Source organism: Cyanistes caeruleus, chromosome 7 (assembly GCF_971803275.1).
Source record: "Cyanistes caeruleus chromosome 7, bCyaCae1.hap1.1, whole genome shotgun sequence".
Lineage (NCBI taxonomy): Eukaryota > Metazoa > Chordata > Aves > Passeriformes > Paridae > Cyanistes > Cyanistes caeruleus.
The window spans coordinates 12890649-12911644 of record NC_141707.1 but is presented as its reverse complement, the minus strand read 5'-3'; the positions used below and the strand labels follow the sequence as shown (position 1 = coordinate 12911644).

The 20996-nt window shown below is 39.4% G+C and overlaps 1 protein-coding gene across 4 annotated transcripts in view; it reads right to left on the bottom strand.

Moving 5' to 3' along the window:
* The window catches only part of LOC111931945 (uncharacterized), a 193271-nt gene that overhangs the window by 43578 nt on the left and 128697 nt on the right, over window positions 1-20996 (bottom strand). For 2 of the 4 annotated variants that reach the window (XM_086897296.1, XM_086897295.1), the window contains exon 5: window positions 17151-17242. In XM_086897296.1, coding sequence (XP_086753422.1) covers window positions 17210-17242 — 33 coding nt within the window. In that variant the 3' untranslated portion in view covers window positions 17151-17209. Of the gene's footprint in view, window positions 1-7555; window positions 11983-17150; window positions 17243-18123; window positions 20168-20996 lie in introns of those variants that run through there. The other 2 variants (XM_086897294.1, XM_086897293.1) reach the window with 2 other exon arrangements.

Here is a 20996-nt window from a genome sequence, read left to right as displayed (position 1 = left end):
GAGGGAAAAGAACATGTCTTCAGGCTGAAATGGTTATCAGTTTTTGATCAATCACCCTTATGTAAGTTTTTGCATTGGTAGCAAGACATTAAGATATTTACAGCCAACATATATCACACTGAATGGATTGCATGAAGGAAGGCGGAAAAATGAGAATATACTCAACAAGCAGACTATAGAGCTTTCATTAAGAGCCTATATAAGATAGCTGTTAAATAACTTACCTCAGACTGTCTTGCTAAAGATTAGAGAGTGTAGTCCTGCTGTAAGCTTAATATTTCTTTTTCATACTTTTTAAACTGAACTTACCAGTACACCATCAAAATTTCATTTTCCTAAATTACTCTTCCATGTTTATATTCCAAATGCTTGGAAATACAAAACAAGAGTGTACAAAATATTATTTTCCTGATTTTGAAATTCATGGAATGAACTGGCCATTTGGGCTCCTAGAATTATGCAAAATGTTGTATTGTGAAGGCCACGGGCTGCCCTCACACCCTTGATACCACAGCACCCCTGGATGTGATCCTAGCAGGGATTCACTCATCCTGAGTGAATGTTCAGATTCTGCTTGAACCAGCTGCCCAAGGCTGCAAAGAAAAAGAGGAAAACTCAGTCTAGTTAATTCAGAGCCCTGCCTGTGGTCTGACACCAACACAGGTACCACCTCTGTGTGCAGGTATTCTTGTTCTGCTGCTGGAGCCTTGTGCTTATGTAGAATGCAGTTTCCTCTTCATATCAAAACATGAAATTTGGCTCAAGAAATGTCCCCAAAGTCAGAAAAAATATTAGTTTAAATGTGTGCAGCTTCCCAAGTTTTGTTGTATTTTGGATAAGTGGTGCAAGAAAGATAAGTAGTTCCAGTTTTGGCTGTCAAGAGGTGGTCAAAAAAATAAAACACTGCTATATTTACAATACAGATATGTTATGCAGTCATGAAGAGAAAAAGCCTCTTCTGGTCTGTTGAATTGTAAATGCTCCCTATGTGAGACAAATTTCTGTATCAAAATACAGTTAACAATGCAAAATGAGGCAAATTCCTGTTTCAGTGTGATAACAGGATCACAGAAAGTGCTCTTGTTACTTCTAGAAAAGAGGGTGGGTATATATAGAATGTGCCTGGTAGCAGCTTCTATAATTAACATCGAAAAGTAGTTAGCATTGTAATTCCCTGTTTTCAATCACTTATAGCTTTATGAAACATCTCCTTTTTGTGCTTTAATTTTCATCCTGGATTTATGCCAATGTCAGCATTTTAATGTATGAAGAAAGAGTCTTCTGTATTGCTGAGAAGGCTGAAAATACACACCCACTGCTCAGTGCAGTTCTGTGTCCCAAAGTTTGAACGCTGCAGTTGGACTTTGCCAAGGCCCACAACTGTCCCAGGAGCCAGTGTTGGGTGATTTGCTCATATGGAAAAGGAATAGCATGGACTGAATGAGCTCAGGGAACTGACACAGGGGTTTCTTCCCCCCACTTTCCCTGCAGGAAGGTTTGTTGGCTAAGAAAGTTAGAAAAATCTGTCCAAGCTCCCACCTTTCTCTTTTAACTAGCACTAACAGCTGCCTTACATACTGATAATCTTAGTTGCTTATGTTTTAGTAGCAGGATATGTTGACACTTCAAAAGAAACCAGGCAAAGTGTTCCTATCTTGCAATGCCCACACATACTCTTAGGCATTGTCCCAGTTTAGAAACAGAAAGAAATAAAAGTTTTTGGTGTCATCACAGTTTTCATAAATACCTGCAAGGTGTAGAATTTTTGATGTGTCTGCAGCCATAAATATGTCTGTTAAGCATGCACTTTTTAAAGGTCAAGTAGGACTCTTTAAATTTCTTGTAATTACAATCTTTATTCTTCAAGGATAGTAATGTGTGCTTACTCTTAAACTATTTGTGAAATACAGCAAAATGAAAAAATTCCTTAGGTGTGTAAAGCTACGGTTTAATCCATGGCAAAAGGAAAAATGTTTTGCCTAGCAAGATAGTAGGATCCAGAGTGCTCTTTTTATTAATTGATATAAACATTAAAAATAAATTATCTCACCTATACATGTATCCACTCTCTTGTGGAAGTGCACACAAAGAATCTGTGATGTTTCCTCCTTCCATGTTCAATCACATCTTTGCCTTTTAAACACCTGGCAAATTTAAGACCATAGTTTCATGGACAGTTTAAGGGATCTACTAAAGTCTTCCTTCTCTTCCTCTTCACCTCCAGCATCTCTGCCATCCAGGGAGATCCAGGAAATGCTCTAGCTTAGAAAAGAAAATAAAAACTTCTGTATGGGCTACTCTCCCCAGTTTGATCTGCTGCTTTTAGGCCCTTGGCTCTCCTGATCCATAACTTATTGCTCTGAGCCCAGTTTCTCTCCAATGAATTCACTTCAATTCATATTAGAAATGGAAGAGGGAAGTGATGTAACTCCAAAACCATTATCTTCTCCCCTGTGGTTTGTTACATGAACATGAAATTGGTACAATGTACATGAAAATGTACCAACAAACCAGCAGTGGCTACAGATTCCCTGCTATGCCAGCAGCTGTACAAATAAAAGCACATATATAAAGGAGTCATAATCTTGGCTAAGTATAAGATACAACAAGAAGAAAAAGATTTCTGTCCAGAAGTAATTTTAGCTTGATTTTGGGCAGAGAACGTATGGATGTAGTAGCCACACTACAAAGGCAAATCCAGTTTTTGTGTTCAGCAACACAAAGGAAAGTAAAACTTTGCTCACTCAAGGACGTTAATGTTTTAGGAGCTGGCTTCCATTTTCAAAAGTTTTAGGCAGTTCCAAGTGAAGAAGTGGCCAGATGCATCAATATGTGGTAATTTGGAAAAGGTACTTTGAAAGGCCCCCAGCAGATCAGGTGCTGACTCCAGCAGATTTGGATGGGTCAATCACTTCTGCCCAGCTCTGAGCACCACACACACAGCTGCTCCCTCCATCCCAGCTGACCAGACACCTTTGAACATCTGACCCAGACAATTTCTAGTTTTTACCTGACATTCTTGTCTTAAAGAGAGAAATAAGAAGCAGACTGTGTATTCCAGACCCCTTCTTTTTTCCCCTCTTTTTAAAATTTTAAAAAATCTTTTACCTAGTCTTTAAAACAATTTTCTGCTGAGCAGCTCAGTTGCTTAAGTTGTGCATTAAAGGTACTTGATTCCCTGTGCATCTGCCTGTACTTGTGCATCTCCTAGACTATCCTGGCATTTTAAACGCTGGGCTCCTTCAGCTGAGTCTGAAGGCTGCCATTGCAAGCCTGATATCTTTTATTTTACAACCACAATAAATGCCACAGACTAAAATTCTTTTTTTGATTTTGTCTCATTGATAGTGAATTATGGTTTCTGGTAGTTTTCTTCTTCTTTGGCTTCACAGGTATCACATAATGATTTTGCCCAATTAGGATTGGTACATTTCATGCAACAGAACTGGGCAGGAGTCCATTTGTGTCCATGGTATGAATTTTCTCTTGGATAAACCAATTTTCAAGTGAAGGAAAACCCAGTTCCTTGTTCTGATAAATGGTGTAGATGGCCAAGTCATCAGAGCTAAATACTGGATCCAAAAGGACTCGTTTGATAACCTATCGCCAGCCCCCAGGCAAAGAAAGACTTCTTTAGCAACATGAGAAAACTCCTAAAGTCAGAACTACAGAGATTCAGCAAGTGATACTTCCTGTAAATTATATGGCCTATCCCTAAGAATAGGAAATATGAATCTGTGGAATTAAATGACAGTTTTCAGATGGATTTTAGCCAGAGGTTAAGCCAAAGGCTAAACTTGTCCTTACTGGGCAGGAGGTCACAGGCATTCAGCTCACAGCTGAAGTGTCTAATTACTGTGGTTAGATCAGGTTGAACACTGGCCTTAGTGTGTGTTGGCTTTCTCTGCCAGCTCTGAGACAGTGATAGTATTAAGTTATCTCTTTTAAAGTCCTTTTATGGTTATTGATCAGCATTTATCCCAGAACCTTTCAGGGTGCACTCAAGGGGTTACATAAATGATTGGCAAAAAACCACAAAAAGGAACCTGGTGTGGGTGATCATCGAGCATTCAGGGGTCTAAATTGGGATTTGAATATTCAGCTTGGATAGTAGTTCATTACAGCCCTGCAGGTGGTGGCCACTGGAATAAGGAGCTTCTGAAGCAACCAAGGGTCAAACCCATAACTCTGTTTTCACACATCTTCAACCCAATTTAAGTGTGTTTGCTAATACAAACTTGTAAACCCTTCTGTTTCTGGAGACAATGGTGGTGCTATTGTTTGATGCACCACTAAGTAATTGCCTGATGGTTCTACTTCAGTAGAAAATTTGACCTTTTCTGGTTTTTTTTTCTGCTATCAGTAAATTATGCCCAGCTGAAGTCTGAAAGCTTCAAGCTTTTATTCTTCCCTAATGAATAAGCTATTTATTTCATTAGAATGATGGTAGGCTTACAGAAGCAGAGTTTTCACATGGCAGTATAATGGCATGTGAGTGGTTATAATGGCGCTTCAAGATATCCTTCTTCTTATATTCAGTAATTTATTATTATTCCTTCAATTATATGCTCAAAATAGAAGGTTAAATATTGCTAGGTCATCATCACCTTCATATATAAGAGTATATATGAATTGGAGAGACCCTTGGAAGAGTGATATTTGCTCCCAAACAGTGCTAATGGCTTGCTGGTGACATGGCCACTGTGCAGGATGAGTTGTTTTCAGGACCCAAGTCACACTTGCAACACTGTGCTCTGGTACTCAGTGACATATTTTTGCTACCTCAGTGGAGGGGGCGAGGCTTTGATGACAAAAAATTTGCAGGTTTGAGGCTTCCCAAGACCTCAGAGAGTTTTACCTTTCTGCCTAGATTCAAGCCCTTCATACTGAGTTAGAAATTTTGTACAAAGGGTGGTAATGCCACCTGTCAAACAAAATTCCTCATTCTAATAATTCTAGGAAATCAGCCTCAGTTTTTAAAGAGCAGTGAGGTTTCTCTTCTGCAGCTCCATGCTCTCTGGAGGCTATTTCTTGACAGGTTGAGTATAATGGCTTCCAGTTGTTCAAAAGTATGTCTCTTGCCATCATTGTACATGGCTAATTGCATTTTATAAAAATGGTTTGCAAGTGATTTGTGAGTGAGATATGCATTATAGCTTGCACTTCATGTTCATTTCCAAATTCATTTATCTCACATAAGTGTTTTCTAAAAGTCAAGAACTAAAAAATATAACTAGGAGTAGTTTTCAGAAGTCTATTACTACAAGTTCTTCTACAGGGAAATGAACAAAATAAAGTTTAATGCTTCTTCATTACTAATAGTTCCCCTTGATCCAATTATAACTTCTTTACCTAACGTTACACAAGACTGATTTAAAGATAACTGTCCAGATTGATCTGAGAAGAAATGCATTAAAACATTTATGTTATTACAATATACACAAAATGCATTAAAGTAATGAGACCAGCCTGACAGAAACTCACAAAATCAAAGACTTTCACAGGGGAGGTTGAAATGCCATTTTTAACACACCCAGCAGAGAGATTACAGCTTTTGTGGGAGATGAAATTACATGCTTTTTTGAGGCTCCCTAATAAAGAATCACTCAGGCATATTGTAATGGTTTCAAAATTATATGGTATTTTAATCCTTTGCATTTGTCTTTGTATTATGTAAGTTAGATTTCTATCAACATTTCAACACCCTGTCTTAGTCAAGTTATTATCTTTTCATTACTTTTTCTTTTTCATAGGAGTAGCAGTACTTATTATTAACTGTCTCAGTCCTAGGGACCCTTCTTGTTCTCTCTTTCAGGAAATTAGTGGGATTTTTGTTTCAGCTTTGGTTTTAGATCAGTAATAAAGTATCTTCACATACATTATCAAAGAACCTTGAAAATTAGCTCTTAAAACCTAAAGTCAGCTGAATGGTCGCTGGTAACAGCACAAAATCCTGATTCTTCCCTCAGAAGCAGTTTCTCCAGCTCCAAGCCCCATGGTAAGTTAAGCAATTCCAGCATGAATGGTATTCAATACTCAGCACAAGGTTATACCTCTTGATGAACCAGAAGTTTTTACTGTCAAAGCAATGGTGAGAGATAAGATAAGATGGAGGTCTAACAAATACACTGGATGAATTGAGAGGCATGAGTATTAAATATCAAGGAAAAGCTGAGCATTTACATTTTTCTGTAATGCATTTTTTATGTTCATACCCCTTTGCATTGCACTATATCCTCTGAACTAAGAATTTTTGAGTGCCAGAGTAAATGTGAAGGATAAGGTGAAAGTTTAATAAATAAAGTAGATGAGCTAAAAGATATGAGTATTAAGCATCAAGGACAAATCAAAGCATTTTACACTAAAGCCTTTTTTATATTAATTCTATTTATATTAATTCTATTTTGAGAGGAGATAGCTTCTAGGCTTATCTGCAGTAACTTTTCTGGTGTGGGCACAGGTGGGCCTCAGCTCTGATCTGGGGTGTGTCATTCTCACAGTAGGTCTAGGCTGTAGTTCAGGAGGTGTTAACCCCTTCCTGTTTGCCATGTTATTAAATAACCCCAGTAAAATATTACATTTGTGCAATTTCCAGAAAGCACAAGAAATGAGTTAATTCCTGATCCTTGCAGGCCAGGACAAAGGAGAGTTTGGTTGACTCCTCTGACCATCCCAGCCCATTGTCTGTGCGAGCTGGCTGGGCCTTTTGCCATTGTCACTGACAGTCAAACACATGATGTGGTGACTGATTGGAGATGGGCAGCTGTCACTCACCAGGAAAAACTGTGTGTTCTGGCAGGGTTCAGGTACCTCCAGGGGCACTTCCTTGCAGAAACAGCCTCAAGGACATTAGGGGCTGCTTCTGTGTTTCCATGCTACAGAGATTTCAAATGTACTTCTGCATTTGAAAAGCCATAGTCCACTCCTTGGCTCCTGTTCTAGATGAGAGAGGTTCCAGGCAGAGATGCTCTCCTCTGAGAGTGGATGCAACTGTCTGGCAAAATCTGCCCCTGAAAGCTGGAGCTTGGTCTTGTGCATATTTACCAAATGCAGTGTGAATGAGGAAATATTTGTGAAAACGTCACGCTCAGCACGAATTCAGGTGTGGTTCAGAATGAGGCACCTGAATTTTAAAGAGCTTAATGCTCATTAACTGCAGTGAGTTTGTTGTGTCTCCCCAAACCAAGACATGTTGCTGCTAAAAACTACTTAGCTCTTGAGGACTGGTTCAGCATAAGAGCAGCATGGAGTATGAAGGGCCATAGTTTAAAATAACTGCTGACGAAGAAACTTCTGTGGGAAACTTGCCAGGCTTATAAAAGGAAAAGATACCATAGCAGAATATAAAAACAGATAAATAATAAATTGCAACTTCGTCTGGAGCTGTGGAGTGTGCTAGTATTTACGGTTTTGAAAGGTTTTATGGAGAAAATATTTTATTTTTTATGTTGTGAAATATATAGCAACATAAAAATGTAATGGTTGGCTTAACCTATAAAGAGTTTTTTAATCAGTAAGTTCCTGACAGAAGGTGGGATTTGTATCTCAGTACAGATTTTTTTTTTTCTTTTAATTTTCGAAGTTTAGGATGCCTTGAAGTTGCCTGACATTATAGGATAAATTTTCAAAGCTCCATGCAGGAGGGATGCCAACATGAAAAACATCAAGAAATGCTGAGTTATGTTTGTGCATCTCCTGTGTTGTGTTTTGATAATTTCTCCCATATATCTGCATAAAGATAAGGTTTGTGAGCACAGTGAAATTATAGATTGAGCCGGTCATTTTCCTTCTTCCACGTTATGTGGAAATTAATAAAGTAATTAAATGTTACATTTACTGTTCATTGAATTACTTGGTTGTTTGGTAATTATTAGTGTGATTACAAAGTGACATAAACTACTGTGTGGCTCAAATGTGCAATTATGTACAATATATGCTGAGCTGACACACACAGAACATATTCCCCTGATTTTGCAGGCAATTAATAAGTGCTCATGCAAAGCAGCTTGTGCTAAGTGCTGTAAATACTGCAACAGAGTCCATTTCTTGTTCAGCTTGTGCTTGTGTTTGCACACTGCCAGTGAAGTCAAACAGAGGCAATTTGACTTGTCCATTGCTAAATGTCATTTAAGTGGATGATAAAGGCAGTTCTGCTCACTAGCAGCTTACTTGTCTCGCTGCTTTCTCTCTCCTGCTGGGACACCTGTATATAATGTCACACTGTTCTAGGAAAGTGGTAATATTAAATTAGTGGACATTTTGAGGATTTGTATGATTCTGGCCTTGATTTCTCTAGTAATGTTGCACAATTCTGGGAAAGAGAAATTTTCTATGTGTGCACATGGCAGTATTCATATTATTATTTCCTATTTTCTGGTTTATTTACTGTAAAATAAGACTACATGTGACTGCCACTACTGTCTGCTTTCAGATTGTAAGAGACACGGTGTTCTTCCATTTCCTGAAATAATTTTTGAAAAGACAGCAGTTGTCCATCAAAAATGAACAAAGTCATGACTCACAAGGCTGAACCACAGCTACCCCATAAACCATAGCTGTGTAGCATTTTGTAAGGGAGGTCAGCTACAACTAAATACTTTTATACCAGACATCTGGTGCATTCCACTTTTGCTAGGAACAAATAAACACCTGTACATCTTCTTTAATGTATCTGACTGTGAATATGGAGGCCATCTCAACTCTGCTCCACTTTTTTAACTGCACTGGCCTTGAGCTTGATTTTGCTGGCTGGGATGCACATTAAACCTAAAGAGGTAATGTAAGTAGCAAAGGTGACAGTAGGACACACTTCTTCTGTAGTCACTCAAATTTTGCAGAAGAAAATGAGCCATCCTTACACCTTGTTCTTTCCCCTCCTTTTCCTTTTTCCTCTTACATCCATTCTACACCATGCTGAAATTTTATGCTCTTCATTGCAGTCGAGTGTTTGGCAGTTTAAGGCTGTGTATAATCCATTCATATGTCTCAACACACTAATTATTCTCAGTGGGCTGGTAGGGAGATAAAGAGCAGCATAAAACTAGGACTGTACATTTCTGTTACAGACATCTTCTTTTAAAAACTCTGGAACCTCTGGGATCATTTGACCTTGAAGAAAAATCTTCCACCAGTGCCACAGCACAGTAAGTTTGCTTCACCCAGGGCTGATGACTTCAGCTGTGTTTTCTGCATTGGCTCAGTCATGCCTATAAATCTTGCACGTTTTGCTGCTTGTGCAGGTCCAGGTGTGGATTTTGGTGTCACTGGTTGCTGCTGTATCTTCAGTCCCTTTGGCAATTTGAGTCATTTCCTGAAGAACTTGCGCAGACTGATTTATGAGGGCATTTGGCTTCTGCAGAGAAGCAAAGCAGAAGGAAGCAAGCAAGGAAGAGACCTGGATCTGTGTCCCAGACAGCTCTGAATGTGAAAGAGCCAATGTAGTTCCAGTCTGTGGATTGCGAGTATTGCTGTGCTCTGCTGTGCTGCACACCCAGTGTGACCCTCAGGTCTGTGCTGCACAAACCTGTCAGCCCCAGGATGAGCACTCCCAACTCAGCGAGCAGAGGAGTCTGCGGCAGGTCCTGCTCTGTTCCACCCTGCCTCACCTCCATGGCCTTGCCTTTAGCCAGGAGTGCAGCAAGGAGCTGTCATGAGAGCACCCTTGCTGTTTGACAGTGGAAGGGATGAATAGAGTCGTTTTGGTGGAGGGAAGTCACACAAGAAGTTGAACAACAAAGGGTAGAATCTCTTTTATGGACAAGGTGTGCTGCACACACAGCAGAGGCCCCATGGGTGTTTAACTACATGGTGGTTAGTAGGTGGTTCCTACTGTCTAGAAGGACACAAGATTTTCTATGTTAATTGCTCCAGCTCTAATAAATAGCATTGAGTTGTCCTCCACAAAGCCTCAGAGGCTTCCTTGCTTCAACCTTAACACCCCCTGCTGCAAAACACCCACACCCTGGGGGATCAGGAGCAAGAAAATAGAGATAACCCAAATATCTTATATAGTCTTGGATGAGCTACTCATCTGCACTGTGCCTTGGCACAACAAGCCCCAGGTGAAGGTGTTCCCTGTGTATTATCATTAGCTACAAGTGAACAAGTACAATGGATCTAGGATTTATTGAGTCCTGATTCATTAAGAGGCAGAGGCAGGTAGGCTACAGCAATCCAGTAGGGTAAGCCATGCAGGGGATAGCACTCAAATGTAATGCCAGGAAGCAGCTTCTGTGAAGATGAAAAGACAACATTCATCCTGACATTTCCCTGCTTTCAGATTTTTTTTAATGTAGTGGCAACCTATGCTATGAGAAGCAGAAAATGGATGGTCTGAGTGGAAAAGCTGTAAAAGAAAGAGCTTCTGCTACGGCCCTGATCTGCCCTGCTGGGTGCACACAATGTGGCATTGTATTAAACCCTTACAAAGTGCTGTTGCCCTCAGAGGTCTGTGGCTTTTTTTTTTGCAGGCTTGTAAAATGGTATGCACAGGGATAGTTTTTGAACAATACAATCAAGCTATGTAAAATAGTTTGCAGTCAAGCAATTAGGCCAGCGCTCTGGACCAGATTTAAAGAATCAGATTTGTCTCTGAATGCTAAAGGGAACAGAAGGGAAACTCATGAAGAAAGAAATAGTGTTAAGCTAATACCCAGTTTCTGGGTTCATTTTCTAATTGCCATGTTCTTGTTGCAAAATGCTTAGAAAAGCAGAAACAAAATTCAGTGTTTGCTCTTCTTTCACCCCTTGCCTTGTTTTATTTTGTCAGCACTATGGTAAGACAGACAGAGACAGGGACAAAAAACCTCTGATTCAGCTGTGTCTCAAACACAGCAAGCACATCCAGTGCTTGAGAGCTCACAGGCTGATACCAATTTTGATATATGTATCAGGAAATGAAGTCACCATATTGGTTTTCAATATGGTTTTCATTCATGGTCAAACTCTTCCAGCTTTTCAGTGATATTTGTGTGAATGCTCTCCTTAGCTCTTTTCTGCAGATCTCAACACAGTAGTCCCTTGCACTCTTAGAAGTGAGTGACAAACAGATCAATCCTGTAGACCTTTAGCTGCCATCCTGGGTAACTTTTCCTTTCAAGAGGTCTCCATGCCTTTTTCCTTTACAGAGTTATCCTTTTACTCATTTTACTGCAGTAAATTTTGTTCCTGCTCACTGGGCTGGTAGAAAAGCAGGGCTAACACATATTTTAAACATGGATCTCATCTCTTTCTGGGCAGCTTTTTGAAAAAAATGATGGTAAACAGATACAGAAAAGTCAGGGGATACAATTGTCATCATCTTGTGATGATGTCACTTTATGCAGTTGTTTTTCTGTAGCCAAACCAATAAGGTGTTACCTTTTGATGGTTCTTTGATACACCAAACACCATCTTCCATTAATTCCCATGGGAACAAAGTGCACTCAGTGTACTGTAGGTTTGGCACTGGAGTCAACAGGAATGATTTTTTTGACCTCAGTTTGCTCTGGACAGGGTCCATGGTGCCCAGAAGTGAATTTATGGTGTCACCTAAACACTTCAGGGTATGCATGAGTCATCTTCGTGGTGCTGAGGCAATCTCAGTAAATAAGAAGAGACAGCTTCTTTCTCAACAGGTGAACCAAATCCCCAAAGTAAATTTTTTTTCCCCCAAGGAAGCAAAAGGTTAATTTGAACTGCTCATGGTCTTCCATGAATCAAATGAAGTAATCCCATGCCTGAGGTTTAAAAGCATCCGTAAATTAGAAGGGTATAGTGGGCAGATCAAAAAGAGGGTTATCAAAGATTAATAAAAAGAGAGAGAGAGAGAGGCAAGAGAGGGAGAGAGACTCTGCTAGAAACCCTCTCATAACTCCAACCTGGAAAGTACAGCTCACCTTCTTGGGGTCCTGTTAGCATACACTGTATTGTAGAGCTCAGGGCAACAATATACAAGCATTGGAAGGAAGACATAAGATAATTTGAGAATGTGGAAAATAAAGTCTGTAAAAAAACAAAATGAGGAATGTGTTGAATATACAAGAATATGTGGAGAAAAAATGTAAAAATCTAAGAAAAAAACATCTCAGCTATTTTATCCCATATGAAGCCTGGTTATTTTTTAATGCCAGCTCTATCTGAAAGGCAAATTATATAATGAAAAGAAGTGGAAAAACAGCTTTTTTTCTGCAAAGTAATTCTTTAGATGGAATGAAAAACTGATTTCTTAGGGGAAAAAAGAAGCTGATCATGCAAAGGGAAAAACCTTGTATCACAGAAGGAGTAGTGAAGACTCTTTGAAACCAACACATTTTGTGTTCTCTAATGGTGACAAAAATTTCCCTAGGCCAAATTAAATTGCCAGGAGTATTGCAGGGGACAGTTCATGTATCCTGACTTTTAGCTCGTAACTAAAGTCCTCTACACCCCCTATGCTTAGCATTAAACAGTGTGAGTTAACATCATGCAGGGTACTGGATGGGATTTAGGAGCCAGTGTGCAAGGCAAACACTGAATTGTGTCCTTTTGCAATGGAGGTGTCACAGCAGTCCCCAGAACAGCAAGGCTTTCATCTTGCATGTTCTTGCACATGCCTGGCTTGGTCCACTTGGGCAGAAGCTGTGTTGTTTTAATGAGACAGAATCCTTCACTCACAATGGAAAAATCAAACCAAACCTACAATTATGCTATTGAAACACTGCATTTCAATTACTTTGCATTCTTGCCTCTGGTTAAAATTTTATTGAAGTGAGCAATCTTCAGGAGCTCATATTTTGCACAGCAATCTGTGTTGCCAAGCAGCAGTTGGAAGAGCAGAAGATGGAGCAGAAAACCAAAAGACAATGCAGAAGGAATTTCAAAACACTGCAGAAGGGTGAGAGAAATCTCATACCTAATTTGTTTTTTCATAGATAATTGTTTAGGATTGAAAAGCGTGGGGAGTAAACATCAACATTTGAGTTGGAACAGATTAAAACTTCCATCTCACAGTGGCTGCAAAAGTGTTGACCTACCAAGCCTGCAGCTGCATCAGGGTCCTGCCAGATCAGGGCAGTGTCCTGGCACAGCTCTCAGCTGCCACCCATGATATCCTGCTAAGGTGGAGTGGCTCTGTGCTAAACAGGATATCCCTGCATTTCACATCCCCACAAACAGAAGCAGAGCAGTTTCTTAGGAGAGGGAGTAGATGGCACGGAGAACAAAACACACAGCAAAGACATGCATATTTCATGAGGCCTCATTTTCAGTGGATGTCCCTGTATATTATGCTCTGATGTATCATCTTTCTGAGAGTTTGGCTGTAATATGAGAGAGCACACAAACTTGAATTGTGTTATCACACACAGCAAATGCTTTTCAAGGGTTTTATTTTAGCAAGTAGATAAAGGTCTTGACTCTGTGCAGTGTTGTGTGTAAGCCCTCATTGCTGGTACCCAGCAGCAGCAGGAGCTTGTGCTTGTTAGTGCCTGCAACACTGAAAGACCCTGGCCCATTTCCCCCTTTTATTCCAGCTGAGCTGGTGTCTGCTCTGCTGAGGTCAAAGCCTGTCTGCCCATCTCCTAATTCTCTTATATCCCCTTAATCTCTCTAGAAAAGAATGGTCAGTATTTTGAAAGCTGTGCAGGTAGCCTGCCCTAAAAGTTGTGTGCCAGTCAGTAACCTGGCTCTGCCTGTTTATCAGTGGGGAGATTAGCCCTGATGCTGGCTTTTTTGGGCAAGGTTCAGAAGCATGCACGCAAGTCGAGTATTTTTGCTTTATTTTCAGAGTATCCTGTAACTTGTCACAGAGTTAAACAATGCCATCATCCTCATTGTTCTCCACTGGAAGTTCTTTCAATGACCAAGAAAGGATGGCTTCTCCCTCCTTTAAATCTCTCAGTAAGGCCCTGATCCATTGCCTGTGGAAGTACAAATGAAGTGCCCTCTTGCCTAAATGAGCATTGGGCTGGATCCTGACAGGAGACCAATTCTTCTCTTAGACTGTTTGGTCACCTTTCTTTGTTTATTGTTGAACTTGCCTGCAAACTGCTGGAAAACCTGGACTGGTTATTTCAACAGGCATAATTGTTCAGATTAAAGTCATGTTAGTAAGTCATCAGCTAACAACATCTCAGTGAACAGGTTCGGATTATTTCCCTCTAATGTGATGCTAATTTATTGCTGAAGCATCATACTTGATTTTCTATGTTTCAATAATTAAAAATAGTGATTTGAATAAGACACCCAGTGGTTCAATTAGAAAACTGTACTAGGTGCTGGAAAAATAAATAAATTAAAATAAAATAAAATGAAATAAAATAAAATAAAATAAAATAAAATAAAATAAAATAAAATAAAATAAAATAAAATAAAATAAAATAAAATAAAATAAAATAAAATAAAATAAAATAAAATAAAATGTATAACATGTGGCATCATGGAGATAACAGGTAATTAACTTTTAAAAATGCACTCAAATCCATCATTCAGTTACAGAAGTTGTCCAAAATATGGTGAATAACAAATCAAAGCAATTGTTCCTCACTATTACTATTGATTCAATTAAAGTCTAAAACCACTTATCATGACTATTCTGAAAGCTTTTAAAACTGCTGTATTTCAGCATTCCCATTCATGGTCTTCAGCTTCTAGAAATTCATTTGAGAAAGGAACCAAAAAACCTGAAACATAAACCACTATCAACTTTGTATTCCAAGAGAAAGACATTTCAAAGTTTTATATCTACATTAATCACCAGCTGTCAGTTAAATAGCTAAATAGGCCAACTCTAAATACACCAAGATTTCACTGCTGATATTTTGCATTTAAATCACCCTTCACTCCCATTCTATAAGCCAATGAATATTAGTCCTATTTTCTGTGGAGTCATGTTCCTAATTTCTTCCCAGCCTGCACTGAGGTTATGTACTGCATGGTATCAGAGGTCATGCTGTTACAGCCAGATGTCAGCACATGGAACAACTCCTGCTGTATTTTGGGTATGATATAATAGCAAGATTCGACCTCCTGGAAAATATCTATTAGCACAGCAATGGTTCTGTTTATTTGGAGCCCAGGTTTTTCACTGTTCCTAAGCTTTTATTGATTTTTTTCCCCCTCAATGCTTTGCTTTGATTGCATAAATGCATGCAGGCCTCAGTATGCATCTGGAGAGTCTTTGTTATTTATACTGCATGTGATCACTAGTCTCATTATAAAACTTCAGACACCCAGCCAGGGAGCAGAAGCAGTCTCTCACAAGCTAAACATCCATAAACAAGCATAGCTCCATGCATAGATAAAGCCAAGCCTCTCAAAATGGACACAGGCTGGATTATGCCTTAAAAGGTCTTTGTACTCCTACAGAAGATACTTAAACCATAACCACTGGAGCTACAACAGTACTGCCCTCCAAAACAGACCCCTCAGTCCACCCCACTTCCCTCACATCCAGTTTTGCTAGCTGGCTTGTCCAGCAGCTGCTGCCCATGGATTTTTTGTTGTGGGGAAAGGCGTTGGATGAGAAAGCAACAGCCAGTGCGTGTGCTCGGTGGCAAAGGTAGCGCCAATGTCTGGCAGAGACATGCTCAGCATGGAAGGCTGGAGGGGCAAGACTTTAGAGGGAATGTGAATGTCATGAGAGGAGGAATGACAATGGCATGCAATAGGACCGTGACCTTTTAGAAAATGTGGCTTTTATGGTCGCATATTTGAACAACGTGTATTTGATGCAAGGCTGCTTCTTAAAGATCTTGGTTTACCTAAAATTTTGCCTGCATTCCTGCACAAAATTCTGGTTCTAAGCTGCTCTTCAGCTGTCTAAGGTGGTTCTAAGGTTCTGTTTGAAAGTTACATATAAGTACTCTTGAGATTTTTACTCCACAAATCAAGGTAGTTTGCAAACCAAATTCTCATCTTTGTTAGTGGGGCCTTTTGTACATGATGTGCTTATTTTGTTGCAGTTATGATAACAATGAAAGAGAAATTGAACAGGTGTGGTACAGCAGAGAGAAAAGCCTTGATTTGGCACCCTTAAATAATTTCAATCAACAGGAACTTTCAGCATCTTGCAGAATAATCTAATGTTTCCTGGTGCAAGTATTGATGAATAACAGCTCACAAATTTGGAGTGGCACAGCAATCCCCTCTCTGATTGTAATTGCCACCAACTACCTCTGCAAAGTAAAGAGTGTGCCTGTGTGTTTGCACACCTGATAAAGAAACCCAGGCTCTGACAGTGGTCTGATTTCCAAGTGCACAGCTGAAGCTCCACTTTAACTACAGAGGGTCAAAATAATTCATCATTGCACAAGCTGGAGTAGCAGTGACTGAGCATTGCTGGGTAAAACAAGACTCACCTGTCTCCACTGATTACCCTAATCTATATTTTCAACTGTAGGGATAATGGTAAGGATGTGCACATAATAATTTTCTAATATGAAATTATTAAAAATTATTAAAAAATTAAATAAGTGAAAAACCTTATAAAGAAGCAGACGTTTTCACAAGAGTGTTGTTACATCTGGAGTATCTCTCCGTCTTTAGTTAGCATATATTAGATGTTTTCGTGTAGATTAATGCCTAATTGAATGTATTTTTCAATGAGTAAACTAAATACAAAGAGTTGTGCTGTTCTTCTATCTTCCTTGTGAAGAGTTAAAGCCCATTTTATGCTGACCTGGAATAGAGTTGACCAGGTTCTTTCCTATCCTTAATAACTTTTTATTCTGACAGTTAAAACTTCCAGTTAGGAATTTGCTTTGGGCTGAACATCAGTATGGAGTCATTAGGGTTAGAGAAAAGACCTCCAAGTTTGTCCTGTTCAACCCTTGCCCAAACACCAGCTTGTCAACTAAACCACAGCACCAAGTGCCACAAAGCACCAAGTGTTCCTTGAACACTTCCAGGGATGATTCCACCAGCTCCCTGTCAGCCCATTTTAATTCCTGACCACCCTTTCAGTGAAGGAATTCTTCCTGATGTCCAGCCTGAACCTCCTCTAGCAGAGTTTGAGGCCATTTCCTCTTGTCCTGTTGCTAGTCCTGAGAGAGGAGAGTGAGACCCACCTTTCAGGAAGTCATAGAGAGTGATAAGGACAAGACGAACAGACCCATGATATTCTGAAATCAACTGGAAAAAAACACAACAGGCAAACAAACAAACAAATAAACAACCCCACAAGACCCACTTACATGATGAAATAGTCCAGTCCTCAAAGGGCTTCATTGCCTTGTGTCCTCACTATTGGAATTTATCTCTCATTTTTAGCCACCTTCTGCATATTCTAGGGGAGAATAAAATACAGTGTTTTTAAAAGGTTGAAATAATGGTTGTTGAAAAATAAAAATAATTGCTTTGTAAAATCAAACTCACTGCCATTCAAAAATGGTAGGAGATTTATATCTGCCCCCAGCATAGGCACTAGAAAGCAGCTCACAGTGGGTGAATATTTTGAAGATTATGAGGAAATGGGTTATTTTACCTACATAACCACTTTTTGGCCTGATTCAAAGGCTGTTTGTGTAACCTGAAAAGCTTGTCATGGTTGAGCATATACTATACTTTGGATATCTTTTATGAATTTTGTTTGCTCTGGAAAACAAGAGTATATAAATACTCATTCTATCTTAATAAACCTATCAATAAATCTATTCTATGTAAAATGTATGCCAATGATCTTGAAAGTTCAAAGCCAATCTTCTAAAAATTGTGTAGACATGACTTATCCCAAGATATTGTGCAGCTGGAATGCTGGGTCTTACCTCAGTTCCATAAATCTAGAGTTATTCTTTTGTTATCATTTGCTCTTTCCACAGAAATAATTTGTTACAAATTAGGTTTTAAAAAATTGCCTTGTTATCTTTGCTGTACAATCAGTTCTTCCAAACTACAGGCACAAACCTTAGGAAAGGCTTACAGAGATTGATGTGGTGTGTTGGATGTGCATCAATAAGCCAAGATTGCTACATGTGATTGTTTCATAACAATTAGCAGAGATATTTTAAAGACAGCTTTTCTTTCTTTTGGAAAATGTGGGCTGGGAAAAAAAAAGCAGCAGACTTTTAAACAGACTTTTTGATTATGACTAAATTATCTTTTCAGAGATATTTACATTTCAGACTGCACCCATTTTTCTTAGGAGAAACTAGTTTTCCCATGCTCTAGTTTATTTTCTTTTGTTTTTCTTCCCCCAGTCTCTGGTCCCCCATTTATATCTGTATACCTCTTTGAGGGCAGGGGGTAACCTCAAGCAGAGGAGTCACCCAGACTTTCTGGGACCCATCCTGTGTTTATCCTCTGATGTCCTGTGGGCTTTCAAGTGATATTGCTCTCTTTCAGCCCCTATTCATCCCCTGACAGAAATATTTAGTGCACACATTTGTATTCTTTCCTCCAGGACACTCACTCACAAGACTGTCATACCCACCTCAGACAAAAATATATGCCCTCAGGAGCAGGATAATCTCCTGAGTGATCAAGCCCAGGGTTTGAAAAGGTGAGTTGTTCCCATGCTGACTCTGGCCACAGGATGTCAAACTTGCTTTAGCATTTTCAGGGAGCAATTTGCATAGCACCAGGCTTTGCTGCAAAGGTTCCTTTTTTCTGTTTATATCAGCTTGCCTGCTTTAAAAGTAAAGATTTTGTTGCTGTCCTTTTTTGATGGATTCTGCTAGCTGTTATGTGATCTCTGTGATCCTCCAAGCTGTTAGAGGTTAGCCAGATCCTGTGTAGCTGCTCAGGACCTTTCCAAGAGGATATCTGCACCACTGGCCCAGGCACTGGTGGCCTCTCAGTTCCGGAAATCAAATCTGCACTCTTACCCTGATTGTTCAAAAGCAGAGCTGGATTAAAGGCTTTATACATATAGTTCTGCCAGAGCCTTATAGGAAAAAGGGTTCACTGAGTTCAGTGGGGGCAGGATTAGGATGGAGCATTTGCACATTCTGAAAACAAAGCGATGCCTGTAGGGCTGCCCAGGATTTCCCCACATTTTGAGTGACATCAATTTCCTGCTGTGCACACATGCAAAATCTGCATCTCCTCAGTAAGGAGGAGAGCATCATATTTATTTTATGCCTGGAGAGCAAGCCAGCCTGCTGGCTCCTTAAGATGCACATAAGATTTATGTCTTCCTCTAGGAATTAATGAAACTTCAGGAATTATGATGAATGATATGGAGTGATTTATGAGTGTCCATCACAGTTATTCATTCTGCTTGTTGAGGAGGTTTCCAGGTTTTATGAACGCTGCTTTTGCAGGTTCATTGCCTCTTATATATGAACAATAAATGTCCTGTTTCATGGTGGAAAAATAGCTTGATAAAAAAAAAAAAAAGAAAAAAGAAAAAGGCAATGTCATAAGGAACATTTATAAACAGCTTCAGTGTAAAGCTGTGATCTGATAACAGCCATTCAGAAATCACGAGGAACTGTCACGCTGGAAAGAGTCCTTCAGAGCAGAGCAGCGCTAGATAATAAAAACCAGTGCTCATATTGTGGATTGGGAGCTTGCTGCTTGACCCTACTTGCTATAAAGTTTGATCCTTCAGTGTCTGATCTTTCACACTTGAAGCCAGAGGGAGTTTTCTCATCCTACCGCTAAGCAAATCACAGGACTTCAGTGGAACTAATCTTTGGCTCTGTATGTCAAATTAAGCACATGTGTGAAGGAGTGACAACAGAGAGCCAGAGCCCACATGAATTAAAACATTCAACAGTGAATAGTGGAGTGAAGCAGCCTTTGTGGTATTTGCTTTTGCAAGGAGATAGGTAGCTTTTGTAAACTCAATACTTTTTTCATCCCAAGGCAGGCACTCAGTGGTTGTGGTCATGTTTGCAGTATGGTATGGTCCAGAAAAATCCAGCCCTCCTCACTTTCACACAATGAATTTCCCCCTAATTTAATGGGTCTGGGATTTTGATCCTTTGCTGAGAAATAATCCCCGGAAAAAAACCTGTCTTCTTGGCTAGGTTTGTAGTGATGATTCCTGTACTATATAATTATATTCTCATTTATGAGATTTGGACTGTAGACCATATCACAAAAAAACCCCCCAAACCCAAAACAAAACAAAACAAAAAATAAACCCAAAGAAGTTAAACAGTTAAACAATTTGAAAGAATTAAAATGTAATAAAAACACCATTCTACCTTTTATGCTTCTTTGCTTCCTTTCAGCATATTATGGGACTGTGGTCTGGATAGCATACCTAAAATATTGTATTTATTAGCCTTGCAAAGGAAAAAGACTTCCTGAGATACTTTTCTTATTCTTATAATAGAGCTTTTGGCATTGTTTATTATTTCTTTGAAATATGAAGTTGCATAAAGGCAACTTTAGTAAGAAGTCCTGTGTTTCGGACTTTCCCTCAGTCTAATGTCCTCAGGGAAATGAAATGCAGCAGTGGGATCTGGAGGCTCTCGAAAAACTTACCATTCAAAATAGCCAGCATCAAAATTCCTGGGAGAGGCAGGGCACAGCATGAAGATGACTGATGCCTTCCCACTTTGGTATCAGTTTTTACACTGTTCATGGCACTTCTGATGATTAAGTGGCCAAATTACATGGAGCCTACACATCTGCCTGATCTGCAGAATTATGTTCTTTGTAACCTGTTCATGAAAGTGGCTGTTGTTACCTAAGGGAAATTAATAAATTCCTAGCTGCTGATACTGTGTTCTGGTTCTTTTCACTCAGTGGGCCTTGAAGTATGTTTCCCTGAATTTTATGTTGCTTAATGAGAATTATTTTAACACCTAGGTCCTACTTCTTAGCGTGAAGGTTTCTCAGTCCTAGGATCTATTACAGTAAGTAGTAGTGGATATTCATAAAAGCTTACTTTTATTAAAACATGGTGTGAAATTGAGATATATATACTGTGAGTAGGATCAAATTGGATAAAACCCTCCAATAACTGTCTTTTCCTGTCAGCAGCACCATGGCTCTGTGTTCTCTGTTTTTGCTCCAAACTCTAGATTTTGTATAGGACACTAAGTCAATCAGGCTTAAGAAGGATTTTTTAGATGAAAAAGTCATCT